Source organism: Salvelinus fontinalis, chromosome 27, assembly GCF_029448725.1.
Source record: "Salvelinus fontinalis isolate EN_2023a chromosome 27, ASM2944872v1, whole genome shotgun sequence".
NCBI classification, from domain to species: Eukaryota; Metazoa; Chordata; class Actinopteri; order Salmoniformes; family Salmonidae; genus Salvelinus; species Salvelinus fontinalis.
This window is the reverse complement of record NC_074691.1, coordinates 39,080,207-39,097,975: the sequence shown is the minus strand read 5'-3', so window position 1 is coordinate 39,097,975 and position 17,769 is coordinate 39,080,207. Positions and strand designations below refer to the sequence as shown.

The window sequence follows — 17,769 nt, the reverse complement described above, 5'->3', positions numbered from 1 at the left end:
TGCTCAAATGATTGCCTTGCCTGGTTTACCAACTACTTCTCTGATAGAGTTCAGTGTGTCAAATCGGAGGGCCTGTTGTCCGGACCTCTGGCAGTCTCTATGGGGGTGCCACAGGGTTCAATCCTCGGGCCGACTCTCTTCTCTGTATACATTAATGATGTTGCTCTTGCTGCTGGTGATTCTCTGATACACCTCTACGCAGACGACACCATTCTGTATACTTCTGGCCCCTCTTTGGACACTGTGTTAACTAACCTCCAGACGAGCTTCAATACCATACAACTCTGCTTCCGTGGCCTCCAACTGCTCTTAAACGCAAGTAAAACTAAATGCATGCTATTCAACCGATCACTGCCTGCACCTGCTCGCCCGGCCAGCATCACTACTCTGGACAGCTCTGACTTAGAATACGTGGACAACTACAAATACCTAGGTGTCTGGTTAGACTGTTAACTCTCCTTCCAGACTCACATTAAGCATCTCCAATCCAAAATTAAATCTAGAATCAGCTTCCTATATCGCAACAAAGCATCCTTCACTCATGCTGCCAAACATACCCTTGTAAAACTGACCATTCTACCGATCCTCGACTTCGGTGATGTCATCTATAAAATAGCCTCCAGCAGGTATATCTCACTGGTCACCCCCAAAGCCAATTCCTCCTTTGGTCGTCTTTCCTTCCAGTTCTCTGCTGCCAATGACTGGAACGAACTGCAAAAATCTCTGAAGCTGGAAACACTTATCTCCCTCACTAGCTTTTTCAGAGCAGCTCACAGATTACTGCACCTGTACATAGCCCATCTATAATTTTTCACAAACAACTACCTCTTCCCCTACTGTATTTATTTATTTTGCTCCTTTGCACCCCATTATTTATATTTCTACTTTGCACATTCTTCCACTGCAAATCTACCATTCCAGTGTTTTACTTGCTATATTGTATTTACCTCCCCACCATGGCCTTTTTTGCCTTTACCTCCCTTATCTCACCTCATTTGCTCACATCGTATATACTTATTTTTCTACTGTATTATTGACTGTATGTTTTGTTTATTCCATGTGTAACTCTGTGTTGTTGTATGTGTCAAATTGCTATGCTTTATCTTGGCCAGGTCGCAGTTGCAAATGAGAACTTGTTCTCAACTAGCCTACCTGGTTAAATAAAGGTGCATTTATTTATTTATTTTAAGTGTCAGTTGCGGTCTACTGGGTGTCTCCCATAGACACCAATGCAATCAATAGCAGCTGGGTAGTCTACTTAGTTCAATAACTGTCAGTAGGCACGTTTCCATTCAGTTTTTATGCGAGTAAAGTCATACTGTATACAAAAACATAATCACGACATCTGTAATGGAAACAGGTCGTTTCGGTACAATTTTATATATGCCGACAGATCATTTATTCACTCGGCTCTGAAATCGCAGTAGATAGCAAACAACATCAGACGAGAGTGGCTAACAGGCATTAACATTAGAATAACGAATTAATTGACAAACACCAGTTAAATATGACCGGTGTCAGTAAACATCGACAAAAAAGCGCAATTAAATTGTTGCAAGCATCACATTTAGTCACCAACGCTCTGGATAACATGAAAACAGCCTAACCAGCTCTGCTTGGGCGAGTAAAATGGTCAGAGTGAGGTGTTCTCAGCTACTTCCAGACACAAATGAGAGAACACCCAGTGATGCCAATTTAGCAACTTTTCAGACTACCCTGGCAACTTTTTTTGAAACGGCACCTAGCAACAAATTTAGCTACTTTAAAAATGTATTTGGAACTTTTGAAAAGTGACTCAGCTCGTGTACAGGCAGCAGCAATTTCAGTAAATTGCGAATCAATGTTGGCTGATTGCAGCAGCAGTAGTACGGGTTCGACGAGCCTAACCCAATGAATATAGTTGGTCACGAATGTTTGATCTTGAACAGAACTTACATCAATCAACATGTCTCAATCAAAATTGTACAGAGAAGAGTGGGAGTCTGTACCTGAACAAATGTCAAATCATTATTTCTGCCGACATGGACAGTCAATTTGAGTATATTATTGTGTATTCTACGTAATGACGCAATTTTACGTTATTACGCAATGACATCGCAACGTAATTTATCAACTTTTAGCAACAAATCAACGTGCCTCTAGCAATTTACCCAGAAAATTAGTTAGCAACACTGAGATAAGTAGCTAGCCAATGTTAGCTTGGCTGCTGTTGTGAGGTCAGAATGCTCGGATCAACCCTACTCCTCGGCCAGAGCATTCGGTGTGCCCTCTGAAGGCTCCAAGAGCGAAACACTCTGAATTTATGAATGGACAATCTGACCATGCTGAATTTACGAACGGCCAGATGGCACTCTGGCACTCCAGATTTAATTTAGGAACACACCCTACATGGTGGGATCTTTTTGTGTCAATAAAATTAATTATGCAATAAATGGTGGTGGCTTGTTTTTGCCAAAGTTTACTGACACTGGCCCCATATTCAACAGGTATTGAGCGTTTGTAAATTCATCACTTATTCTGCAGTCTGGCACACTCAGACGAGAGTGCTCTGAAATCGGAGTAGATAACCTGAGTTAATTTACGAACACACCCTTGGAGTCATGCGAGGATATGACGTGTGGTCCTCCCACTGTGACTCAGGTAACCATGCAGTTTATTAGGCTAGAGATCAAATAAATGATGATGAATTTCAGAGTGGTAAAAGTGCAAATAATATATACTAAATTCGATGTTGGACAGAATATACCTAATGGAAACAGATTATTTTTACTTGAAATTATTATTACATATTTACTTGTGTTATTCAAACACAATTGAATTGGGAAATAATCATTACAAATAATGTCAGATTGACGAATGTTTCTAACAACTCAAATACCTAATAAATGAATCAATGACTCCTTTTCAATTATTCTGGTGACATGATGATCGATGCTTGGCTGCCGTTTGACTAATAAAAATAATCTGTCTCTTTTTCCATAATCTCATGATGTCGTAGTAGTCTACACCAGCACTGTATCTTCCATCTGTTAGCTAGAGCTCACTAAATCATCACACAATTTACCTGACAACCTAGACCTACTTTAATTTGCATACCAACCCAACCATTGAAGATGCAATCGCCATCACACTGCACACTGTCCTATCCTATCTGGACAAGAGGAATACCTATGTAAGAATGCTGTTCATTTGACTATAACTCAGCCTTCAACATCATAGTACCCTCCAAGCTCATCATTAAACTCGGGGCCCTGGGTCTGAACCCCGCCCTGTGCAACTGGGTCCTGGACTTCCTGACGGGCCCAGGGGTTGAAGGTAGGTCACAACACCACTACGCAGATGCGCAACACAGGTGTGTGCTCAGGGTGTGTGCTCAGCCCCCTCCTGTACTTCCCGTTCACCCATGACTGCATGGCCACGCACACCTCCAACTCAATCATGAAGTTTGCAGACAATAGGAGTAGGCTTGATTACCAGCTTACAGGGAGGTGAGGGCCCTGGCAGACTGGTGCCAGGAAAATAACCTCTCCCTCAACGTCAACAAAACAAAGGAGCTGATTGTGAACTTCAGACAGCAGAGGGAACAGGCCCCTATCCACATCCATGGGACCGCAGTGGAGAAGGTGAAAGCTTCATGTTACTCAGCGTACACATCACTGACATGGTCCACTGACAGACAGTGTGGTGAAGGCGGCGCAACAGCACCTCTTCAACCTCAGGAGGCTGAAGAAATTCGACTTGGCCCCTAAGACCCTCAAACTTTTACAGATGCACAATTGAGAGCATCCTGTCGGGCTGTATCACCTCCTGGTATGGCAACTGCACCTCCAGCAACCGCATGGCTCTCCAGAAGGTGGTGCGGTCTGCCCAACGCACCACCGGGCGCATACTGCCTGCCCTCCAGGAAACATACAGCACCCAATGTCACAGGAAGACCAAAAAGATAAAGGACATCAACCCTCTGAGCCACATTAACCCTGCTGTCATCCAGGAGCGGTCACTACAGGTGCATCAACGCTGGGACAGAGAGACTGAAAAACAGCTTCTATCTCAAGGCCATCAGGCTGTTAAATAGCCATAACTAGCAGGCTACGACCCGGTTATTTAGCCCTGCACCTTAGGGTCTGTTGCTCTATGTACAGTTGAAGTCGAAAGTTTACAAAAAACTTGTTTTAATGACTCCAACCTAAGTGTTTCAACCACTCCACAAATTTCTTGTTAACAAACTATAGTTTTGGCAAGTCGGTTTGGACATCTACTTTGTGCACGACACAAGTCATTTTTCCAACAATTGTTTACGGATTATTTCACTTATAATTCGCTGTATCACAATTCCAGTGGGTCAGAAGTTTACATACACTAAATTGACTGTGCCTTTAAACAGCTTGGAAAATTCCAGAAAATGTTATGGCTTTTGAATCTTCTGATAGGCTAATTTACATCATTTGAGTCAATTTGAGGTGTACCTGTGGGTGTATTTCAAGGCCTTCAAACTCAGTGCCTCTTTGCTTGACATCATGGGGAAATCAAAATAAATCAGCCAAGTCCTCAGAAAAAAAATTGTAGACCTCCGCAAGTCTGGTTCATCCTTGGGAGCAATTTCCAAACGCCTGAAGGTGTAACATTCATCAGTACAAACAATAGTATGCAAGTATAAACACCATGGGACCATGCAGCCATCATACCGCTCAGGAAGGAGAAGCATTCTGTCTCCTAGAGATGAACATACTTTGGTGCGAAAAGTGCAAATCAATTCCAGAACAACAGCAACGGACATTGTGAAGATTCTGGAGGAAACGGGTACAAACGTATCTATATCCACAGTAAAACGAGTCCTAGATCGACATAACCTGAAAGGCCGCTCAGCAAGGAAGCCACTGCTCCAAAACCGCCATAAAAAGCCAGACTATGGTTTGCAACTGCACACAGGGACAAAGATTGTACTTTTTGGAAAAATGTCTTCTGGTCTGATGAAACAAAAATAGAACTGTTTGGCCATAATGACCATCGTTATGTTTGGAGGAAAAAGGGGGAGGCTTGCAAGCCAAAGAACACCCTACCAACCATGAAGAACGGGGTGGCAGCATCATGTTATGGGGGTGCTTTGCTGCATGAGGGACTGGTGCACTTCACAAAATAGATGGCATCACAAGGAAGGAAAATTGTGGATATATTGAAGCAACATCTCAAGACATCAGTCAGGAAGTTAAAGCTTGGTTGCAAATGGGTCTTCCAAATGGACAATTACCCCAAGCATACTTCCAAATTTGTGGCAAAATGGATTAAGGACAACAAAGTCAAGATATTGGAGTGGCCATCACAAAGCCTGACCCCAATCCTATAGAAAATGTGTGGGTAGAACTGAAAAAGCTTTTTCGATCAATGGATGTCGATTTAACTTGTTTTGACGGCTATAATTATGCATGGTGTGGTATATGGCCAATATACTACGGCTAATGGCTGTTCTTAGGACACAGCCCTTAGCCGTGGTAGGCCAACATCTCATTTCAGGGAAAAGTCCACAATGGAACTGACAGTGTTGTGAGCTTGTGGCCTACCACTACGCAACTGAGCCATTGTTGCTCCTAGATGTTTCAACTTCACAATAACAGCACTTAGCTGACTGAGGCAGCTCTAGCAGGGTAGACATTTGATCAACTGACTTGTTGGAAAGGTGGCATCCTATGACAGTGCCACGTTACAAGTCACTGAGCTCTTCAGTACAGGCCATTCTACAGCCAATGTTTTGTCTATGGAGATTGCATGGCTGTGTGTGCTCCTTGATTCTATACACCTGCCTGAAACATGTGGCTGAAATAGACAAATCCACATACTTTTGTATATATAGTGTATTTCTGTATTTCATTTTCTATACATTTGCAAAGATTTCTAAAAACATTTTTCACTTTGTCATCATGGGGAATTGTGTGTAGATGGATGAGAATTCTACTTGTTTAAATAGATTTTCAATTCAGGCTGTAACAATGTGGAATAAGGGGTGTGAAAACTTTCTGAAGTCACTGTAAATCATTGGTCGTGACATGCTTATCTGACCTCCTTTACTCGCATAATAAAAGTTTAGATGATAACCTGGTTACAAAAAGATCTCACCATGTCAAAACGGACAACTTATGTCAGCATTCATAAAAGTGTACCAAAGCTTCCGGTTTCCATCATCTCTTGTGATTTTCTTTTTCTTTTTTTTACACATATGACTATACTCACATAACTGTGGATGGAAACATGGTTTATGACTGAGATGTATTTGTCCCACCTACATCATTAAGATGAATGCACTATGTTACCCTGGATAAGAGTCTGCTAAATGACTCAAATGTAATAATATGCTGCCAGAGATCCCATAGCCTCCCATTGTGCTCAGACATGCTGATGGTGATCTTAATACAGAGTGGCTTGGAGAAGAGACAGACAAGTACAAATACACAGAGGCTAATTTGTTTATTTATTTAAAATACAGAATATTTGCATTTAAAGCCGAAGAAACTATGCTGGGGGTAAAAATCACAAATTCTCTCTTTTGATTTCACTGCTATTTGAGTGCCAACAACAAAAATAAAACAAATAAAAAAACATTGATCTCATCTAAATAAAAGCAAAAGGGCAAAAGTTTTTTTTTTTTTTTTTTTAATCATAAAGACCAGGTGACCGGATGACATAGGAAAATGAGCTCATCTATTGATTGATAATGAGTAGACAATCAATAACAGACTCCTAACAATATGAAGGTCTCCAATTAGAAGCAGCAGGATCAATACAAGGACATTGTGATGGAGCTAGCCACTGCACGGTCTGTCTGGTGCCAGGACACAGAGTCCAGTCATAACAAAAACACTCAAAGGAGATACATTTTTTATTTTTACACAGATTATTTCCCTTAAAATAGCAAGGTTTCCATCCAATTGGAGATAGATTTTAATGCGAATATTCTAAAATCTGCATTAAAAACAATCTTCATATTTTCCCACCTGGGATGAGTTTTCATAAATTGACTTGTTGATAAAATAATGTGCGTGATGACACAGTGACACATAATAACTTTTGCGCTTAAATTCCAATGTAACGTTACCAAATTAAAAAAACTAAAGTTAAAAATGGGATTCCATTTTCTTTTCAACTATGCTGACAGTTGTCACAAAATGTTTTGTGTTCTATAGTGAATGTGTCCACTCTGGGTCTTGGCAGTGTGCTCTAGCCACCAGCTCACAGATACAGTGCGGGTAAAACTACCTACATGATGAGATTATTATGGACAAAAGAGTGAGATTATTTTTACTTGTCAAAACGGCAGTCAAGCATCGATCCTCATGTCACCAGAATCAGACCCTCAATATTTATTGGAAAGGAGCATCAAGATCATTACTGTGCACATTCACCACCCTGTGAAGTTCCATCAGAACTTATTTCATCTGTAGTCTAATAAACTGCGTGGGTTTACCCAGTCGTAGTGGGAGGACCACACAACATATCGCGTGACTCCAAGTTCACTTCGATATGATGGTTATTATATCAATATTTGCGCATAGAGGCATTTCCACCGCAAATTCCTGCATAAATATTTTTACAGACACAAACAGATCTGACGCTGTCGAGCGTATTTTGTTCTGTTCGCAAATTTAATAATTACAATTTTTTTCAATCCCACATGCACTTTACCGGCATTAAAAGGTTGGATGGAAACCTGGTTAGTTTTATTTGGCATTTTCCCCTTCACGTGGAGGAGCATGGAATGGGTCCATTCAAAAAATATATTGCTCATTAACAGGGTGACAATTATCTAGTTGTGACGCTAGATTACTACCGTTTAGCAGAAGCACTGCACAGACCTACCGTTTAGCAGAAGCACTGCACAGACCTACTGTTTAGCAGAAGCACTGCACTTGTGGAGTTTCAGATTCTGTCTATTTGCATAGGCCTTCCCACAGATGTCGCACACGAATGGTTTGACACCAGTGTGCACATGTCGCTCGTGATATTTTAGATGACTTGACTGGGTGAACCTTTTCCCACATTGATCACACTCAAACGGTTTCTCCCCTGTGTGAATGAGCATGTGAGCTTTAAGTGTAGGATTGCTAAAGAAACCTTTCCCACAAACGCTACATTGACATGGTTTCTTCCCTGTGTGAGTGACCATATGATTTTTTAGGGTATAACGTCTTGGAAAAACTTCCCCACAAATCTCACACTTGAAAGAAGGCTTTTCTTCACCTTCTGTGTGCGTGTTTAGTTTATGTATGGTTAGGGTTCCGGACTGGGTAAAACTTTTCCCACAAAGGTCACAGTGATAGAGTTTCTCACCTGTGTGCGTTAGCTCGTGTCTTTTGCAATTACCCGAGGAATGAAACTTTTTGCCACAAACGTCACAAGAAAAGGGTTTTTCTTCCTTGTGTCTCCTCATGTGTTTATACAGATGGTCTCTTTTGGCGAAACATTTGCCACACACGTCGCAGACGAAGCATTTCTCTGGCGTTTCTCCAGGGTGGCTGGCTACCATGTGCTTTCTGAGAACATGTCCATTGTTGAAACGTTGGCCACATACAGTACAGCTATAATCCTTCTCTTTATGAGTCATCATATGGGTTTTTAAGGACACAGCGGTGAAGAACGTTTTGCCGCACGTCTCGCAGCAATACTTCCTCTCCCCAGAGTGTGTTCCCTGGTGATAAGACAATCCTTCTCTGGTCTTTAAGACCTTTGGGCAGGAAGAGCAGCTGAATGTCCTCCCCTTTACAATGCACTTGTGCCTTTCTCCTACAAACTTTTTTTCACACACTGCGCAGGTGACCGTCTTCTCCGTTTTGTGACGTTTCTTGTGTGACTGCAAAGTACATTTCTGACGAAACACTGCATCGCAATCGGTACAACTGAAGGTGTTCTCTTGGTGTTTAATGGAATGTTTCGCTAGCTGTTTAGCCAGATTAAAACCTTTCCCACAATGAGAGCACCTGTAAGATTTCGTATGGGACTGAAGGTGTCTCGTCAGATACCATTTCTCCTTGAAACATTTTCCACAGTGGGAACAGATGAGGGGCGCCTGGTGGGCGGCGTCTGCAGAATCTCCACATTGGACATCTTGCTCTTCTCCATCCCTACCTGCGTCTTGTGTGTATGGTTCCGATGCAGATCTAGGTTGAAGAGAAAAAGGTTAAGACAAGAGGATTCTAATATCCCATAACTCTTTGCATAAATGAGGAAGAATTCTAAAAAAAATAATAAAAAAAAAAGGGAGGTGTGCTAGTTAGCAACAGCGCTGAATCTGTTTATTTTCCAAAAGCTACCATATGGAATTATTAGGGTTGTCCTAACCTGGGTATCTTCAACCTAGATGCAGATGGTGCCTGAGGGTCAAGGTGATCATCCTGGCTGGGGTCAACCTCAGGGAGCCATTCCTCGTCTGATGAAGGTGAGGGAAGGGGGGCAAAGCCAGGGTCCTCCCCCTGACTATCAGACTCAGAAGATCCCTCATCTGTAAAACAGAGAAGGTCATTGTGGTTGTTGCTGTGCAGAAGAAAATCGGAGATGTAACTGGTTTCAGGAAACTAGGCATATGGCTCACTATTTCACCTTAAAGGCATTTGAATGTAAACTAAATGTATTATTTTTAAATCAAAAATGTGTTTTTTGGCAGAAATGCCTTCTGGAACATGTTAACTTTAATTTGCCTTAATAACAAACTTGTATGCCATCTGTAAATATGAATACAATTGTTATATTAGAAGCCTAGGTGGTTTGGCCACAGAAAAAGGGAGGAGCCTTCCCGCTAGCCATAATTGGCTGAGATAATGAATGGGCAGGACATGCCGAGAGATGAGTTTGGATTGGTCTGCCATGTAGCACGCTTGTGTCTATAACATGAGCTGGTCAGTATGTGTAGGTACTCCTTTCTAACGCCGCTTTGTTTTTAAAGATATCACGTAGTAGAACTACAAAAGTGTTGCTCTTCACGTTCTGGAGGACCGAGTTTTGAAATCAGTGGGATTAGGAGTATGATAGCTACGGAGAATGTAGAAAATTCTGGCGTTTGATTGCAAATATGCAGACAGAGTCAAAAAAGAGACCACATGGATTGCTGTTGTATAAAACACCTGCCTCTGGATTACATCTTCAAACACCGTGACAGAGAGGGAGAAGTTTCCATCCATGTATACGGGTAAGATAGTCTAGCTAGCTACATTTTCAGATATGTTTAATCTTTGCCAGAAAGTAAATTCAAGTTAAAGCGTACTGTTAGCTAGCTAAAGTTACAAATAATATTACCACACGATTATACACGTATCTAAGAGCCATTTGCATAGCTAGTTATAGCCTAATGTTAGCTAGTTGGTTAGCTACCTGCAGATTCATGCAGGGTAGCAACGTCACGAGTTGGGATTGTGGTTCATTGTTTATGTCAAAACATTTTTTTTTAAAAGACTCCACTATGCAAGGAACAATTTCACTACACCTTCTGTATCCTGTACAAGTGACAAATAAACTTTTATTTGATATAGTATGTGTTTACCAGAGACGGTGATGTGTAGAACATGATCTGCACAAAAGTCAAATGAGGCTATAACGTTTGTCTCATTGGCCTGTGTCCAAGTTCTAAAATTCTCCAGTAGAACGCCTTGCTTTTATTTCGTCGCACTCACAACCGTAAGCTACGTTCTGTAATTGGCTCACCATTAACAAGTAAATAATGATCTTGTTGTGAGTTTATTTTCCTGTAATAATGAAGACACATGAGCTAAAAGTGAAGATGTTGTCAGCTATATGATATGGTCATTATTTGAACTGGCTAGCCATCTAACTAACAAGCTACAAACTAACCAAAACATTGTTTAGAATGTTGCTGTTTAGTTGCCTGGATAGATAGATTGACATGTACCGAATTCATAGTTTTAAATGGGTGGTTTATTTGTGTTAAAATACACTAGTTATGCTATTTTGGATCACCAGGATGATGTCATGCATGATGTCATGCAGCCTGTAGTTTTTGTGTTTATACTTTTTCATAACGACAAGTTTGATTTCGGAACAACAATAGAACGTTCATTATGTTACTGCTACAACTGTCAATAGACAGCCTTTAGTCTTGAAATCTTTGGCTGTTTAGTACACGGCCTCACATGTGAATCCTTAAAGAGATGGGTGGGGGCTAAGGCTTAAGAGGCTATGAACAATGCTGAATGGGTGTAGACAAAGTAGAGCTCTCCAATCGGTTTACTAAAACCTTCAAGGGGCATTTTCTCAAAAGTGAAATTACAAGTTTAGCAACTTTCAAAGCAGGATTACTTTCCCATTGTTCCTCAACTGTAGTGTATGATATACCATTTTCTAGCTCTGAGTCTCTACTTTATCCAATGTAAAAAATAAATAAACAATTTCAAATTTTGCTACATAAGACTGAATCAAGCCGGTCGGTCACAAATTATTTAACTGTAGCAACAACAAAAATATGTACACAATGTTGTAATATAATTGATGTTACACAGGAATAGGAAACTGTACTTGGAACATCCATAGAGTTAAATAGGACTCTAGATGGATAAAACCTGTTTTGGCATGGACATTGCCATTTAGGGCTTCCACCATTTTTAAGTAGTCAACTGGGTGGGACTTCCTACGGTTAAGGAAGGATCGCGATTCCATTCGGGTCATCAGGAGGGATCAGCCAATGAATTATACTTGGTCAACAAACATTCCATAACTGCAGGTTCCAGTAAATCGCCAACCTTGGCTTTATACCTGTTTAAACACAATCTAGGTGTCAGTATACACTAGGGTTGGGCTGTACTCCGTTCCTTTTGTTCCTCTTGAAACTCCCCAGTCCTTAACAATTACAAGCATACGTAAAAAACACAACGCAGCCACCACTATGCTTGAAAAATGTGGAACTCAGTAATGTGTTGTATTTGCACCAAACATATCACTTTGTATTCAAAACAAAAGGTTACTTGCTTTGACACATTTATTGCAGTTTTACTTTAATGCCTTGTTGCAAACAGGATGCATGTTTTGGAATATTTGTATTCTGTACAGGCTTCCTTATCTACACCCTATCAATTACAGTGCATTTGGGAAGTATTCAGACCCCTTCACTTTTTCCACATTTTGTTATGTTACAGCCATTATTCTAAAATGGATTCATATAGTTTCCCCCCCCCTCATCAATACCCCATAATGACAAAGCATAAATAAGGGTAGAATTCTTTGCGCATTTACTACAAAAATTCACATAAGTATTCAGACCCTTTACACAGTACTTTGTTGAAGCACCTTTGGCAGCGAGTACAGCCTTTTTGGCTATGACGATACAAGCTTGGCACACCTATAGGATTTGATTTATATTTGGGGAGTTTCTCCCATTCTTCTCTGTAGATTCTTGAAAGCTGTCAGGTTGGATGGGAAGCGTTGCTGCACAGCTATTATCAGGTCTCTCCAGAGATGTTGGATCGGGTTCAAGTCCGGGCTCTGGCTGGGGCAACTCAAGGACATTGAGACTTGTTCCGAAGCCCCTCCTGTGTTGTCTTGGCTGTGTGCTTAGAGTCGTTGTCCTGTTGGAAGGTGAACCTTCGTCCCAGTCTGAGGTCCTAAGCGCTCTGGAGCAGGTTTTCATCAAGGATCTCTCTGTATTTTGCAACGTTCATTTTTCCCCCGATTCTGACTAGTCTCCCAGTCCCTGCTGCTGAAAAACATCCCCACAGCATGATGCTGCCACCACCATGCATCACCGTAGGGATGGTATTGGCCAGGTGTTGAGTGGTGCCTAGTTTCTGCCATACATGAGGCTAGGCATTCTGGCCAAAGAGTTCAATCTTGGTTTCATCAGACCTGAGGAGCTTTTTGTCATGGTCTGACTGTCCTTTAGGTGCCCTTTGGCAAACTCCAAGTGGGCTGTCATGTGCCTTTCACTGAAGTGGCTTACATCTGGCCACTCTAACATAAAGGCTTGATTGGTGGAGTGCTGCAGAAATGGTTGTCCTTCTGGGAGGTTCTCCCATCTCCACAGAGGAACTCTGGAGCTCTGTCAGAGTGACCATCGGGTTCTTGGTCACCTCCCTGACTAAGGCCCTTCTCCCCCGATTGCTCCGTTTGGCCAGACGGCCAAGTCTAGGAAGAGTCTAGGTGGATCGAAATGTCTTCCATTTAAGAATAACAGAGGGCACTGTGTTCTAGGGGACCTTCAATGCTGCATACATTTTTTGGTACCCTTCCCCAGATCTGTGCCTCGACACAATCCTGTCTCAGAACTCCTTTGACCTCATGGCTTGGTTTCTGCTCTGACATGCAGTCAACTGTGCAGTGGTGGGAAAAGTATGCAATTGTAAATGTATGCGAAAGTAAAGATCACTTTTACTTGATTCATTTTCTATTAAGTGAAAGTCACCCAGTAAAATACTACTTGAGTAAAAGTCTAAAAGTATTCGGTTTTAAATATACTTACGTATCAAAAGTAAAAAATAATTTAAAATTCAGGAATTTTTTTGGGGACGGATAGCCAGTGGTACACTAACACTCCGACATAATTTACAAATTAAGCATTTGTGTTTAGTGAGTCTATCAGATCAGTGGCAGTAGGGATGATCAGGGATGTTCTCTCCATAAGTGTGTGAGTTGGACCATTTTCTGTCCTGCTAAGCATTCAAATGTAACAAGTACTTTTAGGTGTGAGGGAAAATGTATGGAGTAAAAAGTACTATTATTATCATAAATTATTATTATTATTATTATAAAAAGTACTATTATTTTCTGCATGAATGTAGTAAAGTAAAAGTTGTCAAAAATATAAAATATTAAAGTACAGATGCCCCAAAAAAACTTCTTAAGTAGTACTTTAAAGTATTTTTACTTAAGTACTTTACACCACTGCAACTGTGGGACCTTATAGTACCTTTTCAAGTCCAATCAATTGAAGGGTATAATTATTTGCTGGATATTGGTGGGAACTGAAACACACTGTCATGCACGTCGATCCAGAGCAGCCCAAACATGCTCAATGGGTGATATCTGGTGAGTATGCAGGCCATGGAAGAACTGGGACATTTTCAGCTTCCAGGAATTGTGTACAGATCCTTGCGACATGAGGCCATGAACTAATCATGCTGAAACAGGAGGTGATGGCAGCGGATGAATGACACGACAATGGACCACATGATCTTGTCACTGTCTCTCTGTGCATTCAAATTGCCATCGATAAAATGCAAGTGTTCGTTGTCCGTAGCTTATGCCTGCACATACCATAACCCCACCATGGGGCACTCTGTTCACAAGGTTGACATCAACAAACCACTCACCCACATGACGCCATAAACGTGGTCTGTGGTTGTGAGGCCGGTTGGACGTACTGCCAAATTCTCTAAAATGACATTGGAGGTGGCTTATGGTAGAGAAATGAACATTCAATTCCCTAGGAATAGCTCTGGTGGACATTCCTGCAGTCAGCATGCCAATTGCATGTTCCCTCAAAACTTGAGACATCTGTGGCATTGTGTTGTGTGACAAAACTGCACATTTTAGAGTGGCCTTTTATTGTCCTCAGCACAGGGAGCACCTGTGTAATGATCATGCTGTGTAATCAGCTTCTTGATATGCCACAACTGTCAGATGTATGGATTCTTTTGGCAAAAGAGAAATGCTCACTAACAGGGATGTAAACTAAATGTCTGGGATCTTTTATTTCAGTTCATGAAACATGGGACCAACACTTAATTAAAGCAAGTCTAAGATCGGTAAATACATTCTACGTGCACTAGTTCTATGCTTACCTTAAGTTCAGTTTTTGCTTCTTACTTTCAGCAAATACAATATTTTAGTGGTACAATGATTATTTACATGTTGCTTGTTATGTCACAAACTGAAATAAAGCAAACTATTCTAATTTTAGCAAACGGTGGAGTGGTTCCTTCATAGAGCATCTTTAAATTCAGGCTGTAACAATAAAATGTGGATAAGGTCAACGAGTGTGAATACTTTCTGAAGGCAAAGCAATATCTCTATCATTCTCTATGCGCTTCCCATGCTCTCACAGACTCTGTAATGGGACAGATACAATGTTGCGTCCTTTAACTCTCTCCTATGGGAACATCCACAACCATAAATGAACAATCAATTTAAAAAACAACCACAAATGACTCACCCTTTACGGCTCCTTTTTGAGTCTCAAATGCATCTCTAATATCTCCTGGACAGATTATAATTACACGTGATTTTACTTCTGGGTTATCCAAGTTCACTGCTTCTCCACCACTTGTGCCTTCTCCACCAGTCTTCTCCACCGCTCTCACCTCCATCTCGGCCACAGTCATTAGTAATGATATTTTCTCCATCGAGCTTTTACGCAACACTTCCATGAATGACGCAAACTCTATCTGAAATATTAATAACAACAACAATTGACTGAATTACTGATACCGTCACTGACCATTCAACATACACACTCACTGCCCCGTTTATAGAACATCTGAAGAAATATCTTCCAGACCAGGGCTATCCTACTCTGTTCCTGGAGAGTTACCCTCATGTAGGTTTTCGTTTCAACCCCAGTTGTAACTCACATGAGAACCCGGTGCGCTAGATTAGGGTTAGAGCGAAACCCCACAGGACGGTAATACTCCAGGAACAGGGTTTGGGAACACTGTTATAGGCTAACATTAGATAACTAAATGTCAAAAAAAGTATCCATAGAGAATGACAGAGGCCTCTAGTAACCAACAGGACGATTTAGCATGGGCAGCGACATTTAAAGATTCCGCCATGCTCCTGACATTTTAAAGTAGTCAACTGCGTGGGGTTTCCTATGGGTTGTAGCCTCAATGGCGCTACCCATGCAGTCACAGACCCTAGTATGGCACATATATAAAACATTTGTCCTCTATCCATCTCTACGGTTTGATCACAGATTATTGGTTTGATGATGCACTTTTCACTCACTTTGTTGGTTGTATTCACACGCTCCATTTCTCTCTTCAGGAAACGATTGTCTTTATTCTCCAAAACAGCAGCACACACATCGAGAAGTCGCTCCATCTCGCTAACTGTTGATTCAACTAATAACCCCATAATTTGGGATAACTGTGTCTGAAATATATCTGTGCTCGACATGACTGCTAGCTAGTTATCTCAGAAATAGCCTACTTTGAAAATGTGTAGTTTGCTTCTTTTCCGCTGTCTAATGTTTCCGGCCTTACGCTGTATTATTGTCCGAAATGAAACACGCAATGGAGAAGAAATGTTCCTACCATTTTCTGTAACATTGGATGTATTCACTAGGAACCAACCGAAACGGCGAGGGACCTACCTGAATTAGTCAAGTAGAAACTCACGTTTCCGTTGCAAAACGTATATTACTAATCATTCTCATACTTCAATCGTAGGCCTGAATGATGCTGCAAAAGTTAAGGCCAGAGCCCTTCATTGTAACAATTATGAAGTGGACTCCCTGCATCTGTTTTGGAAAAAGCTGAGGGATATGATTAATGTCATATATAACAGTGATATGTCATATATAGCTTCCAGTTATTAATAATTTCAGGATTAGATTGTCTCTAGAGCATAATGGGTCGGTTTCCCGGACACAGATTAGTCCAGAGCAGGACTAAAAGTTGTTCTAAAATATAATATTTGATTTTAGTTCCGGACTACTCTGCTTCTGGGAAACCCACCCGATAGGTCTACCAGGGACAGAGTCTTTATTGTAGTGAACTACATTTTTTTTAGTGGGTACCTTACAAAACAACATTTTAGAAGAGTGTTTTGCTTTAAAAATAACGTATTTATTATGTCACACTTCAAGAAAAACGTCAGTCTGGTACATCAATGAGGTGCTTTTGGGCGCTACAGTAGGTTTTCTGATTGAATCAATATTCAATTTGCCTGAAAAGAAAACAAAGAATGCACCCGTTTGAAAAGAAGAGATGCTGCACCACAACCAATTGTTTTTTCAACATCACTGGCTGATAGGTTGTGTGTGTGTGTGTGTGTGTGTTTGCATGCATCTGTGTGTGTGTGCTTGTGTGTGAGTGTGTGCGCGCACGCATGTGAGTGTGTTTGGGTGTGTGAGATTCAAACCCAGCATTGAGAGGAAAAGATATCTGTCATTGGTATGTGAAATATGATTATAGAATATGGAGTGCCTCTTCTGATAGATAAAAACCAGTGAAACCTATCTTCTACAGGTAATGAACTATATTTATGACCGACTGATAAGAGTTATAGCTCACAGACATCTGCATACACATACAGTGGAATAATAGTGGGTATTATTAATATCAATACAAAATACTTACGATATATTGTCATGACTTTTAGGAACCACTGGTGTGGGCAAAAATTTAATTCCTTCAGCTAGTTCTGTAGAGCATTCAGTCCTCTAAATACATGGTGTGAGTGTGTGTGTGTGTGTGTGTGTGTGTGTGTGTGTGTGTGTGTGTGTGTGTGTGTGTGTGTGTGTGTGTGTGTGTGTGTGTGTGTGTGTGTGTGTGTGTGTGTGTGTGTGTGTGTGGTAGATGGGAAACGGGAGGTTGTAAACTACATAACGACTCCAACAACAGTTAGTGCTTTATTCAGCATGTGTTTTGTAACTGAATGGTGCTTCTGTGAGGTTGCTGTTGTGTTGCTAATTATCACGTAGCTCTTGTAATTATCTCTAATTGGGGTCAAAGCCTCTCGTTTAGTTCTAACGCGTGTGTGTGCGCGCGTGTGTGCATGTGTGTGTGTTTGTCTGTGTCTCTGTGTGTATCTGTGCGTTCGTATGTGTGTGTCAGCACC

General features: G+C 41.1%; 1 protein-coding gene across 1 annotated transcript; it reads right to left on the bottom strand.

The window, feature by feature from the left end:
• Positions 1 to 6,444: 6,444 nt before the first annotated feature.
• On the bottom strand, positions 6,445 to 16,211 carry LOC129825548 (gastrula zinc finger protein XlCGF57.1-like). The gene is made up of 4 exons (XM_055885718.1): positions 15,934 to 16,211; positions 15,140 to 15,371; positions 9,328 to 9,487; positions 6,445 to 9,146 (listed from the first exon to the last, which is right to left on the bottom strand). The coding sequence occupies exons 1-4, from the start codon at positions 16,102 to 16,104 to the stop codon at positions 7,874 to 7,876; spliced, it is 1,836 nt and encodes a 611-aa protein (XP_055741693.1). The 5' UTR covers positions 16,105 to 16,211; the 3' UTR covers positions 6,445 to 7,873.
• Positions 16,212 to 17,769: the final 1,558 nt, after the last annotated feature.

Bases quoted from the DNA above. Each gene is read 5' to 3' on its own strand.
- LOC129825548 (XM_055885718.1), bottom strand. From the start codon at position 16,104: ATGTCGAGCACAGATATATTTCAGACACAGTTATCCCAAATTATGGGG. The intron at 15,372-15,933 runs GTGAGTGAAAAG...TTAATATTTCAG, and splicing joins GTGTGAATACAACCAACAAA to ATAGAGTTTGCGTCATTCAT. The intron at 9,488-15,139 runs GTGAGTCATTTG...TCTGTTTTACAG, and splicing joins TCAAAAAGGAGCCGTAAAGG to ATGAGGGATCTTCTGAGTCT.